Below are 16963 nucleotides of genomic sequence, written 5' to 3' on the forward strand. Positions count from 1 at the left end.
AAATGATCCTCCGTCATCACTAATAAATACTGTTGGCCTCATTTTTCACTCATCGCTCTTTGAACGTGACATGGCCAGAATCTTGGTGTCCCACAAGGACCATTATTGTATTAAATGACTTCTGTATTCTACCATATTAAAGCTTTAGATTATATAGAGAGTCCCTCAGTTTATGGTTAATGAAAAAAAGAATTGTGATTTTTATCAGCATTTGTCTGTTTTTGATCTAATGTAGCTTCATCACAATAACAAAAATGCTTGCAACAACCTTGATTAGAGTGAAGTAGTTTTTTGAGAAATCATCTCTTTTCCACTTAAACTCGGAAACGCTATTTAGATAAAGTAAATATTTGTTATAGATCTGGTGTAATATTTTTGGTAAACAAATGATTTGACATATGTTTGGAACTCGCAACGAACTGCGCATGGAAATGTTTATTTAAATTTTAAATGAAAATCACAGGGAAAGATTTGTAGACAAGCACAATATTGTGCATACACTCCAAGCTCTAATTTAAAATGAAAAGTAAGTATACATGACATTCAGCTCAGTTTTGCCAAGAAAATATCTTGCAAAAATAAGTATATTTTGCTATAAGTCTCTACTTGCTAGCTTGTCGTGCCAGCCTCGCTATTTAAAGAAACGTGAGCGCACAGTCTGTTAGTGAGAAAAACCTGGCACTGCCAACATCAGACGTGACAAAATGCCACCTGGCATCCAGAACATTTGGTGATTGGCTCCGCTATGGCTGTTGACACTGTCTAGCGGTGTTTGGCCTGTGGCAACCCAGGATTATGAATAGGCACCGAGACCGTGCCATAACAATTTCCTGTTATTGCAAAAACTTCCACAATGCGGTAACCTCCAACCCTTAAAAAAGTGCTTCATTGCTTCCAAATTTCATGCTTGTAAAATATTGGCTTCATTCTAAAAGAATTGGCTTCTCTGGTATATGACCAGTAAATAGGCTTTATTTGACCAACTCAAACACCATCTTTGCTTACTTTTATAATTCTCTGCTGTTTTTTGCCCCTTTGTTTTTATGTTTCAGGGTTTCAATGATGCTGTCTCAGAGATTTTGGATCATATGTTTAATCAAGTGCCAAATTTGTAAGCATTTACTAGTTGTTCATGTGTATTTTGGCTCGTTTCAGGTAATTCAAGCAGAGTGAGGGATAGCAGCAAGAGATCAGTGTTTTCAGGTAAGCATTCCAACACATGAGAGCCAGAACTGTGGCCACAAAAATATGATGAAGTGCCTGTTGTTAAGAGACCTGCTTTAACTGACAGCACCTTGGAAAAGGGACTGTTAATGTCTGTCAATGACTTAATATTCCTCAAACAATTGAATGTTTGCCTAAAAAAAACTAGGCTTCATTTAGGTATTTACAAATAGAATAGAATAGAATAGAATAGAATAGAATAGAATAGAATAGAATAGAATAGAATAGAATAGAATAGAATAGAATAAGAGTAACAGGACTCGAATAAACTAGACTCGAATAAAACTAGAATAGAATATAATAGAATAAGACTAGCCTAGACTAGAATAAGACTAGACTAGACTAGACTAGACTAGACTAGAATAGAATAGAATAGAATAGAATAGAATAGAATAGAATAGAATAGAATAGAATAGAATAGAATAGAATAAGACTAGACTAGACTAAGAATAGAATAGAATAAGACTAGACTAGAATAAGACAAGACTAGACTAGACTAGACAAGACTAGACGAGAATAAGACGAGACTAGAATAGAATTAGACTAGACTAAACGAGAATAAGACTAGACTAGACTAGTCTGGACTAGAATAGAATAGAATAAGTCGAGACTAGACGAAGAATAGGATAGAATAAGACTAGACTAGACTAAAAATAGAATAGAATAAGACTAGACTAGACTAGAATAAGACAACACTAGACTAGAATAGAAAAAGACTAGACTAGATTTGAATAGAATAGAATAGAATAAGACTAGACTAGACTAGACTAGACTAGACGAGAATAAGACGAGACTAGACGAGAATAAGACGAGACTAGAATAGAATTAGACTTGACTAAACGAGAATAAGACTAGACTAGACTAGTCTGGACTAGAATAGAATAGAATAGACTAAGTATAGAATAAGACTAGACTAGACTAGACGAGAATAAGACGAGACTAGAATAGAATTAGACTAGATGAGAATAAGACTAGACTAGACTAGATTAGACTAGAATAGAATAGAATAAGACTAGACTAGACTAGACTAAGAATAGAATAAAATAGAATAGAATAAGACTAGACTAGAATAAGACTAGAATAAGACTAGACTAGACTAGACGAGAATAAGACAAGACTAGAATAGAATTAGACTAGACTAGACGAGAATAAGACTAGACTAGACTAGTCTGGACTAGAATAGAATAGAATAGAGTAGAATAGAATAGAATAGAATAGAATAGAATAAGAATGGAATGGAGTGGAATAGAATGGAGTGGAATAGAATAAGACTAGACTAGACTATACTATACTAGATGAGAATAAGACTAGACTTGACAAGACTAGACTAGACTAAGAATAAGACAAGACTAGACTAGACAAGACTAGACGAGAATAAGACGAGACTAGAATAGAATTAGACTAGACTAGAATAGAATTAGACTAGACTAAACGAGAATAAGACTAGACTAGACTAGTCTGGACTAGAATAGAATAGAATAAGACTAGACTAGACTAAGAATAGGATAGAATAAGACTAGACTAGACTAAAAATAGAATAGAATAAGACTAGACTAGACTAGAATAAGACAACACTAGACTAGAATAGAAAAAGACTAGACTAGATTTGAATAGAATAGAATAAGACTAGACTAGGCTAGACTAGACTAGACTAGACGAGACTAGACGAGAATAAGACGAGACTAGAATAGAATTAGACTTGACTAAAGAGAATAAGACTAGACTAGACTAATCTGGACTAGAATAGAATAGAATAGAATAGAATAGAATAGACTAAGAATAGAATAAGACTAGACTAGACTAGACTAGACGAGACTAGACGAGAATAAAACGAGACTAGAATAGAATTAGACTAGACTAGATGAGAATAAGACTAGACTAGATTAGACTAGAATAGAATAGAATAAGACTAGACTAGACTAAGAATAGAATAAAATAGAATAGAATAAGACTAGACTAGAATAAGACTAGAATAAGACTAGACTAGACTAGACGAGAATAAGACGAGACTAGAATAGAATTAGACTAGACTAGTTGAGAATAAGACTAGACTAGACTAGTCTGGACTAGAATAGAATAGAATAGAATAGAATAGAATAGAATAGAATAGAATAGAATAGAATAGAATAGAATAGAATAGAATAGAATAGAATGGAATGGAGTGGAATAGAATGAAGGGGAATAGAATAAGACTAGACTAGACTATACTATACTAGATGAGAATAAGACTAGACTTGACAAGACTAGACTAGACTAAGAATGAAATGGAATGGAATAGAATAGACAAAGAATGGAATGGAGTGGAATAGAATGGAGTGGAATAGAATAAGACTAGATACTATACTAGATGAGAATAAGACTAGACTTGACTAGGCTAGACTAGACTAAGAATGAAATGGAATAGAATAGAATAGACTAAGAATGGAATGGAGTGGAATAGAATAAGACTACACTAGACTAGACTAGAACATGAGACGAGATGATATGAGACTAGAATTGAATAAGACTAGAATAGACTAGAACAGACTAGAATAAGACTACACTAGACTAGAGTAGACTATGATGCGAGACGAGATGAGACTAGACTATAGAATAAAATAAAATAGAACAGTTGAGACGAGACAAGACGAGAAGAGACTAACTAGACTAGACTAGAACATGACACGAGATGATATGAGACTAGAATGAAATAAGACTAGAATAGACTAAAGTAGACTAGAAAAAGACTAGACTAGACTGTGATGCAAGACGAGATGAGACTAGACTATAAAATAAAATAAAAAAGAACAGTTGAGAAGAGAAGAGACTAGACTAGACTAGACTAGAACATGAGACGAGACAATATGAGACCAGAATTGAATAAGACTAGAATAGACTAGAGTAGCCTAGAAAAAGACTAGACTATGATGCGAGACGAGATGAGACTAGACTATAGAATAAAATAAAATAGAACAGTTGAGACAAGACTAGACTAGACTTTCTCTATGGCTTTTTGAAAAATAATCAGTCACATTATCCTAAAAGCTCCTGTCTCTCAAATTGGAAAATCTCATTCATTCTCGTTAATTGTAGTTAAGTGGCAGATATATTCCCAGCTCCGTTTATATATATTAACTTAAGTAAATTATGTTACTTTAGTTCTTATGTTCTATGTTACTTTCCATTGTTAGTAGCTTATACTGTAGAGACTAGACTAGACTAGGCTATTGCCCAAAAAGCTTGACTATAATGTAACTACAAGTAGGTTGTAGCTTCTCAAGTGCACTGGGATCAGATTTGTAGTTGGGAATTTAGGACTGTATTGGGACCCTGTGTTTTGGAAAGAGGCTGCCTGATGGCCGTTTCTATTGACTTAGCTGGGTGCCACTGAAGCATGTGACCGAGTCAATGTAATGACGATGGTGTCTCCTCTGTGGTTTGACTTCTTGAGCCCAGCCGAGGATTTACAGTTAGAGAGGGCAGACTGACCTATACAGTCAAATGCAGTACAGTAGAACTGGGCTAACCTGAGTGCCGAATCTTCTGACCTCATTCATACCCACACCCGTGTATGTACACCATGAAATGGATGACAACTCAGGCACCAGCTCATTTTCCATTCTCACATATATATTTGACATGTTCAAGTATTAGAGGGTGTTTTTATGATAATTACTGAGGCTATTATGCTTATTAGTGGTTATATGGACCTGATGTCTGTTTCCAGGCAACTGATGTTTTCTTTGCTTTTCTACAGGTTTGTAATGATGTTCGGAGAAGACACAGAGCCAATCAAACATTTATGCAATTTAAAGGGGCATTTAAATATTTAAAATATTTTTTTAATTTTGACCAAAAGAAAGATTGTGTACTTTTTCCACATATGCAAATATTTCTTAGAATTAAAAATGTGTTATGAAGTACAACCATTTAAAATGATAGAATGTAATACAGTATATGAAAAAGCCTGCACTTGAATATTTCGTCTGTCAGCATGCTTGTTGTCTGTTCATCAAAGAAACGTATTTATTGCTGCCTTGCATAAATAAACACAATTTATAACTTTAGGTGCCAAATCAATAGTTAAAAAGGGATTTTTTTAATAAATCTTTTCAAATGAACTACATTATGGCATAAGCAAAGAAAATGAATGTTCTTGTATGTTTAATGTTGTTGGACATGCACAGCACTGCCCTGCAGCTGACCTCAGCATGACACTTTCTCATTTCCAACAGTATTGTGTGTCTAAAACTAATGAGGACAAATTTTTAAATATATACAAGTACTTTGACTTTTATACCCACAGAAAAATGTAGCCTGTTACACCTGTTATATCATTATATAATGTGAAATAAAATGATTTGTATAAAGTTTCATTTGTCTGAAGCTCTGCAAAGTTTCTCTAATCTTCCCTAACTTCTTTATTCAATTTTTTTACTTCCTCTCCTCCAACTTGATTCCTGCGATCTTTATCTTTTAATTTAAGAACAGACTGTATTTTGTGAAGCATAATATACTGTATCAGACATGTACATATTTATACACTGTAAGAAAGTTAGTTGGTTTGACTTAAAAAAAAGTAACTTACCTGGTTGCCTTCAAATTTTGAGTTACAATATTTTTAAACAACACTTATATTTTTAAGTTGATTTAACTCAAAATTTTAATGGGAACTTACTTTTTTAAAGTAAAACCAACAAATATTTTTTACAGTATACACACCATGGCACTACCTGTTGTATTTTTACAGGGATAGTTCGGCCAAAAATTATATTAAACTCATGATTTACTCACCCCCAAGCTGTCCGAGACGCATATGTCCATCATTTTTTAGACAAACACATTTTCAATTATTTTAGAAAATGCTTTAGATCTTTAATTAAATGTAAAGTTACGGGGTCCACAGAAGGTCCTTTTTTATCATCGTGGAGCCGTTTGGATTTATTTTGTGAAGGATGGATGCACATTTTTTGGACTTGAAGGACTTGGACCCCATAACTTTACATTTTTGACCCGTCACAGAAACCAGTGAAACAAGTCGACAGCACAACTTTCGAGATAATGAGAAAGTTTTTTTTTCAAAATTTGCGATTTTCGTTTTTTTGCAGTTATTTGAGATCATGAAAAAGCCTCTCCATGTTTGAGATAGCAGTTTTTGTATATTTAAAAGCGTACATTTTGCGGTTGAAATCGGCTTGTTTTTCCGGAGATTATAACGTGCAGTGGGAGGTGTCATTGTCTGTGTGTATTTATATACTGAATAAGCGGCTTTTGATTTTGCCCCCGCCCCCAAAGGGAACAGCGTGACTACTAAATAAGGATAGTTTGCCCAAAAATGAAAATAATGTTATTAATGACTCACCCTTATGTCGTTCTAAACTCGGAAGACCTCCGTTCATCTTCGAAACACAGTTTAAGATGTTTTAACGTTAGATTTAGTCCGAGAGCTTTTCTGTTGTGAACCGCGTGAAGTCACGTGACTGTAGTGACGCGCTGACCTGTTCCTTAGACATGTTTGCTAAGTTTTTTTCCAAACTCCTATAAACAAAGCTCGGGCGCACAGAAAAAGAAAAAAAGCTGGGGCGCCACAGATAACAGTCAGCCGCATCGTACGTCAGCCGCGTCACTGGCTTGTTCGACTTTATGCGGCGCCGCAGTCGGATGACGTCGAGGTACTGCGAGAGCTATTCAAGAAATCTTATGGAGTAGTTTAATTTTGACTCGCTGTCGCGGTACTTTGACGTCATCTGCCTGTCAGTTCTTGCAACGCAGCATGAAGTCAAACACACACAAAAAAGTCACAAAGAGATCGTTGAATTCGTTATTTAATTGGCTACATGTTTTGTCTATCAATATTTTCCATGAAGTCATTGGCTGATGGCGGAACAAGCGAGCGATTGGTTACATCCCTAAAGGATGTCACATTTTCAACAGCGCTGTTTGGATTATCTATTATACTGCCTCTCTACTTTTAAACACAAACTTTGAAGGCGGGTTCATCTCATATATAGTGTTATATATTCTATTACCAGATGTTCATGCGAAATCTGATGTAAACAATAGACTATGTAAGGGATGATGTGGAGGCAGCCGGTGGTTGTCGGGAGATGGGCCCCGACAGTGTGATCGGGACCCGACGTGAAGCGGAGGGTCTTGTATCATACTGAAGGGGCTTGTTTGCCCGATGGCTACCGGCTGCCTCTACATTATCCCGATTATTACACGGCTACTTGCCACATAAGAAAAAAAACTCGACATGAATATGAATTTGAAACATTTATTGGCATATTTGTTTTAAATTAACATTTTTATCCTTCCGCGAAACTTTGCACAGATGCATAAAATGATCGTAATACCTTATTAAGATCCTCTGCTTCATACTTGTCTGTCTCCATTTTTTTCTCTTTTAGCCAGTCTTTGAGAAGTTTTAATGCCCATTCTGTTTTTTTTTGTGTTGGCTTCGTAGCTGTCATGCTCTATTTTGTCAAGTTCAGTCTCAGTAAGCTCTCTGTGTCCTGTCGTTGTTCGTTCTTCTATCCACTGTTTAAATGTTTTGTTTTTTCCGTACATGTTAAAATGAATGTCAAAATTTTCCATTCTTATTTGTGGTTGTCCAGTGTTTGTCACAAGATAATCTTACATTAATCTTTGTTGGCGCGGAGGGATTTAAAACATACAAGTAGTACCGGCTATGCGTTATTACTTTGGAGCGGTTATTATTTGAAAAGAACAACCTGCAAATATCTCAACTGACCAATCAGAATCAAGCATTCCAGAGAGCCGTGTAATAAATATCTATATTTCACAGATTATACGCATTTGTGAACAAAAATGGTCATTGGATGATTCACACATCTGAAACAGACTGGAAGGTAAAAAGTCCTGTTTATTTTTGCATGTTGTCATCCGGACTTCTGTCACAAAATACTACATATGATGCTAGAACATCTGTATCTCAAAACTGCTTTACAGGGGGTATGGCTTAGCTAAATGAGATGTAAATGAGCCCTATTGTCACTCCCAGCAGGAAAGTGTAACTAATTAAGTAACTAAGAGTTACTTAATTCAAATGGCCACAACTTCTCCAAATATTATCAGATTTTCATGTGTTACACATCGTTGGAAAGCTTAGAAACTGCACTTTCAGTATCTGGGAATAACTCAAAATGCCCCACATCCGACTTGTGTCCCTACTTTCCATGACTGGTCACATTTGATTAACTGAAAGATCTAAAACATTTTATAAAATAACTGAATATGTGTTTGTCTGAAAAATTATGGACATATGCATCTCGGACAGGTGGGGGGTGAATAAATCCCTTAATGTGTTTCTTTTTATATTTGATGACATTTGAGAAATGGGTCTACAACAATAAGTTTTGTTTTAATTAAAGTCTGGTTCAAAATAAGTGCTTGGTGTGAAAAGGATTGTACTCCCTAGCATAAAGAGACTACATCTGAACTTCATCTGTTTGGTTTAAGGGCATACATTTTAGTGGAAAAGACCCAGATCTCCCTCGAGTCTCATTGGATTATTACCCAAACACAGATGTGACTCAGCGGTGACATACTTCAAAACAACTACGCTTGCATGACACTTACTGTAATCTCTGGAAGTCTTTTCCCACCTACGGTTGATTAAACTTCACATTTTCCCCATCAGCATGACAAATGTTGTTTTCAAAGCCTACGCTACTGAGAAATCGCCAGCCCTCATTTTTGTGGTTCATGCTCAAGTGTTTCGAGTTGGTGATGTTGGCAGGTGTGAAAGATGGGCAATGGTTTACCTCCAACACATTCCCAATTTATGGTAGAGATTGTCACATTTACAAGCATAATTTAGCCTTTTCACCCATCCCTCAATATATGAATATGATATTGACCCAAAGCCTCTATGGGACTGAATATCTACATTAAAATCTTACTCGCAGTTTTGGCTCACACACGTGGTCAGGAAATTATATGCTGATGGCTGTAGGATTAGAATAAATGTAAACATCAGATTTAAATTTCTTCATGAATTGTGAGATACTCTAAGCAGCCACACCCAGACCAAGCATCTGATTACTGGAGTCTTTACACTTTGCCAAACCTCAAACTCTTTATTTCACACTCAGCTTTTAAACAGGATGTGGTTAGTCAAAGGGCTTTGTCTCTGTCTAGCGCTACAAACAGAGCAAATCAGAGCAATCAGTTTCCTGTGTAAAATTAAACATTTTATTAACTAGTATCCGTGCCATCTCATTCCGATATATCCCCATATTGAGTGCCAGGAAGACGGGATGTGGTTTACGGAAACATGACTCAAACTTGCCATTACAAAGGAGTAAAAAAATAAGGGTATTACAAAACATATTTCAGTTTTGGGATCACAATTTGTAAACGTTAGCATGTGTTCCATTCTGACAGGAGATTTTGGCATGTTTGCTGTAAATGACATCATGTTCCTCACAGTAGACATTGTTTTTGGTTTTTAATAAATGGAAATCATTTGGGTAAACGTTGTAATGGTTATTTTCATGGCAAATCCATAACTGTATTAAAATCAATGCTTTTAACGTATTTATTTATTAGGTTGTTTATTAGTACAAGAATTAGTGCCAGTATTTTGGCACACAAAATTACAAGACCCCGTAAATTTAAAAAGAAAATGTAATAATTTTGTTTAATGCATGCATACAAATATTTTAAAGAGTAACATTTTACATGACTTCTTTCAGGACGTTTGTTTATTGTTAGTTTCCCATAATGCTATAAACTTTTGAGGTGCTGAATCTTATCCAACTTTAAAAAATATTCTTAAAGGAAAACACCAGCATTTTCAATATTTTACTATGTTCTTACCTCAACTTAGATTAATCATTACAAACCTATATTTTTCAATGCATGCCCTTTTAATCTTTGTACAGCTCTTTTTGAATGTGTTAGCATATAGCCCCATTCATTCCTATGGCTCCAAACAAAAGTTTTATTTTGTGCCACCATACGTACTCGTGTAACTACTCATGTAACAGTTTTTAAATAGGTAAAACATGGAAGTGTTCGGTGGCATCCCTGTTTGGATCCTAAGGAATGAATGGGGCTAGGCTAAATGCTAACACATTCACGAGGCGCTGTACAAAGATTAAGTGCATGCATTGAAAAAGATAGGTATGTATTAAAGCAACACTATGTAGTTTCCATGTAAAAATGACTTACAGCTCCCCCATGTGGTTGAAAAGTGCAACAGTGCCTGGTATCAGACACTCTTCTGCAGGCATGGGGAGGGGCGGGGCTGTGTTTCCTACCCTCCACCGCCACTTTCAAAGTGTGCTTGTAGCAGCTAGGAGGCTACTCAGGTTGCAGCAACAGTACAATTTGTCCAGTTAAAAGTTGTTCTATCACTGAAATAATTTAGAGACATTATTTAAATGTAAAAAACTACATAGTGTTGCTTTAATTCATCTAAGTTGAGGTAATCATTTCGCCATGTCATATATTTTCCTACAAACAAGAATAATCCTGTCCTCAGGCCACCCAAGAACATATCTCTCTCTCTCTCTCTCTCTCTCTCTCTCTCTCTCTCTCTCTCTCTCTCTCTCTCTCTCTCTCTCTCTCTCTCTCTCTCTCTCTATCCTGGAGGTTTAGATCGTCACCAGAGGTCAACTGACTGACCTCTACTTTTTATTAATAACTCAGCTAAGTCATATTAATCCTGACATAAAGCACAAATAAATCTGTGGTTGGGTACAAGTATGCTTTGAAGCCGTATAGCTAGCCTCTCCAGTGTTCCCATAGTGTATGGATCCAGTTGAGCTTATTTCAAAGCTCTCATAACTGGCAATCCGATGTATTCATCTTTGAAGAGCCAGCTTTTCCCTTCCGAAGACTTACTTTAAAATCACAGCTTGACTTTGTAGTAATGAGACACCTATACAAAACGAATTATTTGTGTTATTTAGGCCTTAATAATAAAAAAGTATGTTAGTGGTGATGTCAAAAGTGCTAGTACTACAATAACAAGTCAATACTGAGGCCCTGTGAATCAAAGAAACCCACTATCATTGCAATGGCTGTCTTACTTACAGAGTGAATGGAAGCATGGACACTTGCTGTTCTCTGTGATCATGCCTGGTGCTAATGCAGCTGCGCAACTGAACATTAAGATGAACACAGCTGGTTTACTTGTTTGTTAATGTTTACATGTAAATACAGGGCGGAAAAAAACCTTTGCGAAATGTCTGTGTGTTGCAGAGTAAATGCATAAATTGTTTTTTGTTACTGATTGTTCAGTGTTGATGATGTCATAAAATAGCTGATTCATGTTAACCGAAGTGAAAGATGATTTTACAAATTTTAAATGTAAAATTTATTAAATATGATTATTTAAGCTTTAAGATTATATTTCTTAAATATGAATTTTGTCAATATTTGGGAGCACACTAGAATATATCCATAACATATTTCATATTAGCCTTAAAAAAAACTTAAATTTGGATATCATAAAGACTCAAAGGTTCATTATCATTATATGTGAAGAAACAGATGTACATGATGTATATGATGTATTACAAGAAATAAAGCAATTTATGATGTACTACAAGAAATATTTAAGACCACTGTCTGCTGGGCAAGTTGCTTTTTGTTTACAAGTTTTGTTGTTTGCAGCATCTTTCAATTAAAACACACAAGTAGTTCTTTGTGGGTTTATGCCATAGACCAGTGTTCTTCAACCCTGGTCCTCGAGGACCCCCTTCCAGAAAGTTTTAGATGTCTCCTTATTTACTCGAGGACCGGGGTTGAAGAACACTGTCATAGACTATAAAAAAGATGGATGAAGCAACCCCGTTCGTTTGCATGGAGTGGGTGGGGTTTATGACTTGCAATGCAGCCAACCACCAGGGGGCGATCAAAGAGCCAGCGGCTACCCTTTTCAAGATGTATGAGCAGAGCCGGCCGAGCCACTAAACGACCATTGCGATTGCAAAGGGCCTCGTGGCCAGCAGAGGGCCCCCTAAGGTCACTTAGCTAGTGGTTGAAAAAAATCATTCATCAAAAGTTACATAAAATAAATATAAATATTAATTATTTATTATTATGGCAATGTTAAAAAGGCTGTTACTTGTTATTATAGTTATTATGAAAGTTCGCTAATAAGATCTCTTTCTTGCCGAGATTGATTGACACACAGCATCCAGCACACCAGCCAATCAGTGCCCGCGATCTATGTGCAGGCGAGCATCCCGCCCACAGAACGCAAAGTTGAGTTGAGCCGTATCGCTGATACAGACGCGAACTTTTGCTGTTGCTTTAAGGACAATTTCTTTAATGTTTTGTGTGTTTGTGCATAAATGCGAAGTAAGTGGATCTTATTTGACTTCGGTAATGACCAAACCTGTGTTCTGTTTGACTTCTCTTTCTTATTTTTGCCATCATAACGTGAATTGGTTTATTAAGCTTAATAATTAATATTTAAACGGTTTAACATGGTAAATTAATTCTGTTACGCTTATATTTCACGTATGCCATTGTCATTTCTACATATTTATGTCATTAGTGTAATTATATTGTTAAACGTCTGAATTTAAAGCGTTTTATGTGTAAGAGTAAACAAACTCATGCGCATATGCGTGGTAACATGTCCAGACAGCGCACCGTTGTTAAACCACCTGCTAGCCTTTGCAAAAGTGTATAATGTCACTGTTCAGTGTTTAATATTTATGCATATGACATACAGTAGCCAGCTTTGTTAGATTAATGTTATGAATGCAATGTTAATTGTTAATCTTCAATTATTAATATTATTTGCAAGTTAATTGTTATTATTCACAAACTTATGTGCTTCTTAAACTCTGCTGTCAATTAAAAATGTTTCTTTAATGGTCGGTGAAAATGACTTTATCAGTCTTTTTATTCAGCAAGTTCATCCGTGTGTATTTGTTGCACTGCACTGCCATTCAGTTCAGTCAGTGGCATCATATTTTTCCTGTTAGACATCAAACATGGAACTCAAATCAAGAACTCAAGGGGGCAGTTTCCCTGACAGGAATTAAACTAGACCTAGACTAAAATAAAAGTAGGCTAAGAGCTGTCCAAACTGAAAAAAGCTTGCACTGACATAACTTAAAATACACCAGTGCCCTTTGTTTTGCCTCAATATCCACAGAAATAATGTTTTTAGTAAGGCATTTTTGTTAAAATTAGTTATGTTTTCTAATTAAACTAAGGCCGAGTCCTGTCTTAAGATATTCCCTGTCCGGGACCACCCACAGGTCTTTTGTTGTCATTCTGTAGGCTACAAGCTGCCACATAAGAACAAAATATGTACTCAGGACCAGCAATGTAAAAAAGATCATTAACATACAGTATACATAGAATAATTAAAACATAATTTAATAGACACATTTAAAAAAAAAATTACATAATAGATATAATATGTGCAGTATAGTCATAAGGTAGTCGTTGCTTTTCTTTAGGCCTTACTTAAAACGGACCAAATTTTGCTTAGGGCCCCCAAAGGTCTAGGGCCGGCTCTGTGTATGAGGCACACCCGGTTTATGTCGACTGGAGTGTGTGTTGTGATTAGTGAAATGTTTCATAATGGTTAAGCATTTGCTTTAATCACTTTGTTTATAATAGTAAAGGGTAATAAATGGCGATAAATTACAAAAGTAAAACAGCTGCACTATTTTCATTAATTATATTTTTAGATATTTGGTTTTGTTCCTAATATAGTAAAGATAATTAAATGTAATAATTGTCTCAACTGTCACTTAACACATTCATCTTGTTTTATTGCAAGCATTGCATTTTTGTAAGATTTGAATATGTAACACATTTAACTGTGCGTTCACGCCAAGGGCGTGTGCGTTCAAAGTGGCCGGAAGTCATTCATTTTCAATAAGAGCCAGCGGTAAGCAGCGGCGAGTCTTGGACAGTGAGCGTCGAGGAGAGTTGAAATCAGCTCAACTTTATGATAATGAGCTATGAAACCAATAGAAGTCCTTCGCTTGAGAGGATTCCAGAGAATGCATTCGAGCGTCAGAGTGTCCACTACACTCTTCGTTGACAGGGCAGCCAATGAAAACATGCTGTTTTGATTCACTTGTTAATGTGATGTCACACTGACAAAACCCCATCCACAGCCACTGACTGACTGGTTAACTTTACCCAAAAGTTTTTCTAAATGTGTTTGTTAGCACAATGTAGCTAAAGATTTAAAAATTATTCAAATATTGACAGGCTATAACAAACGACACAATGTAGGCACACCTGAGACTTAAATTTTAAAATGGGCATAGCATTGGCCCTTTAAGGCAAGGACAATACAAGGCTAAGCAAAGGTCAGAGTATGTATAACAAGCCTATTCTCATAGACTTGTCAAGCCAGAAGAAAATTTTGAGATCTGACTTTGTGGTCTGTAGGTCAACATGAACTTTTTGGTATGAGAGACGAGGTTCTAGCACCAACGGATGGTTGTGTAGCAAGCACATGTGACTTTGGAGGGTTGTGTATTTTTTGGCAGCTGGCTATGTGATTTTTTTATTTTCTTTTAGGACAATGTCTGGTCAAATGAAGAACCAACATCACTTCGTAGTGCAGGCATGGGAACAATTATTGATCTTATCGTTCAAGTAGAAAGATGAAAGGTTATTTGTGCAATACTGCACATCATTGAGCTGTTTCCTCTTTGTTATTTCTTCTTACCTCATTTGTATGGCCTGTAAATGATGCGTAATGGCACAGAAACAACACACTTGGTGGATGTGGTGATGTTTCTATTGAATATAAAATATAGAGGGCTGACGGGGGAATAATCATTTCTCTCACGCACACACATTTAGAGCCCTCTAGGCAGTAGCGCTTTGTGCTTAAGCTGAAACCCATACTGTAGGTTGTATTTCTTTTACCACAACTTCACATTATATGTCAAGTCTTGATATAACTGAATAAAAACTTGGCACTGAGTTATAATTTATGTTCCTTTTATATAGATGTACTCGGACATAAAGTGCACATCTGGATTTTTATGAAACTTTTATTTGTGAAAAGGGCTTTAAGGTTTTATTCTGCTTCAAGCTTTTGTGTCGTTTCCAGGGTTCGAGGCCCCTTGCTTACTCGACTCGATCACCTTCACATTACAGTTTGCTGTGACGTGGATCGCAAAATGCCTTTGAGCACACTTACAGTTAATCTGTTCACGGGAGAGCAGGCGTTTTTTTTTAAGGGTGATGAGACTAAGAAGGCTGGATTTGTTTTCTCTGGCTGTGTTCTTTCTGAAGACAAACTCTGGCCAGTGTTCAGCTTAGTCCAGATGTTATTCGCAGTGATTTTAGCATCTTTGAACAACTGACTGCACACAAGACCAGTAAATGAAGAAAGTGCATTTACATTTACAGTATGCTTTTATCCAAATTAACTTAAATTTGTGCATTCCCTTGGCATCAAACCCATGTTTTTGGCTTAGCTGGTGTCATCAGGTGAGTTACAGAACACAAGATTTATAATTGGGGATGCAGCAATATATTGATCTTGATATATTGATATTGATCTCAGATAAAGAAATAAATCTTAATTTTCTAATGTATTTTAACTGAAATGTGAGAACCTCGATGACGTATGCTGTCGAGGAACGCGACTTCCGGAGAACGAACCCGAAAACATGCTCGTGACGCGTCCGGCGGACCTGGCACGAATGGCCACCCTACTCCAAATGTGGCCCTTTTTCCCCCTGAAACCAAGGATCCATTAATGTCACAGGCACAACTAGCCTGGTCCAACCAGACTCTCGTACATTTATTTCATTTGTACAGAGAGTCTGGCCACACTTCACTGCAAAGCGTTACTTTCGTTAAGGAGGGTCCTCTGTTGAAGTTTAAAACTATTGGATCTGCCCAGAGTCACTCACGATCTGCCATAGGCGATCGCTAACGTGTGTTGGTGACGTATATCATGTGCCAAAACCGGCCGGTAACAACAAGTCCGAATAATCAGACCAACAAAACTTAGCAAACATTGCTTTAACTTCTGTATATTAGGCAGTTTTGCAACAACGGACCGAATAGCTTTTCTCACGTCTTTCTCCGCTGCCATTACTGAACTACAACTCAAACAGACGCACAACCTCAACGTCATCGTTCTTAGCCACCCCCATATGTTCCCTGATTGGTCCTGCAGATTTTTGCAGGAGAAAACGAAACTACACAACATTCCCAGACGTAGTACTGAAGCGAAATGAAAATTAACCGGAAGCACGTAGGAGGGCGGAGCCAGGCTAAGGCACAGCCTTTGTTATCCCAAGATTCAATGCGCGCCTGTTGTTAAATAAAAGTGTATATTTTCCAAATGAAAGGTCCTTGTGGCTGTTATACTATTATAAATGATGTTTTAATGATGTGAATTAATATTATTGCTGCTGCAATATTGTGCGTGTTGCTTTTGAATATTTCTAAGGTTGGTGAATTTTACATACTGTTGGATAGTTTAATCTGCATCAATGGCCGTTTCTCAATATGCGTTCTTCAGCGATCTTGCGTCCTTGTGTCCTCGCTCTACGTCATCAATAAGTTCAATTCCAATTCTCAAGAATGCAAGTACAGAGGACACATGAAAATGCCCGGATATATTCTTGATATCGAGGATGCATCGAGTGCAGACTTGAAGTTGCATTATGCCCCAGAAGTCATAGCGGCAAAACAAAGGCGGAGGTCAGGTGACCAACAGGAAGACGGCACACATCTAAATTCTCACAGGTGTGTTCTGTGTTCTCGCGACCTTCTG

General features: G+C 36.5%; 1 protein-coding gene across 2 annotated transcripts in view; it reads left to right on the forward strand.

Moving 5' to 3' along the window:
• The window catches only part of c25h8orf34 (chromosome 25 C8orf34 homolog), a 113964-nt gene extending 108295 nt beyond the window's left edge, over positions 1-5669 (forward strand). Inside the window, exons 14-15 of one of the 2 annotated variants that reach the window (XM_055182298.2) lie at positions 1156-1203; positions 4961-5664. In XM_055182298.2, the coding sequence (XP_055038273.2) occupies positions 1156-1203; positions 4961-4968 (56 nt within the window). In that variant the 3' untranslated portion in view covers positions 4969-5664. Of the gene's footprint in view, positions 1-1155; positions 1204-4960 lie in introns of both variants that reach the window. The other variant, XM_055182299.2, reaches the window with a different exon arrangement.
• The last annotated feature ends 11294 nt before the right edge of the window (positions 5670-16963 follow it).

The sequence above is a fragment of the Misgurnus anguillicaudatus genome, chromosome 25 (genome assembly GCF_027580225.2).
Source record: "Misgurnus anguillicaudatus chromosome 25, ASM2758022v2, whole genome shotgun sequence".
Classification (NCBI taxonomy): Eukaryota; Metazoa; Chordata; class Actinopteri; order Cypriniformes; family Cobitidae; genus Misgurnus; species Misgurnus anguillicaudatus.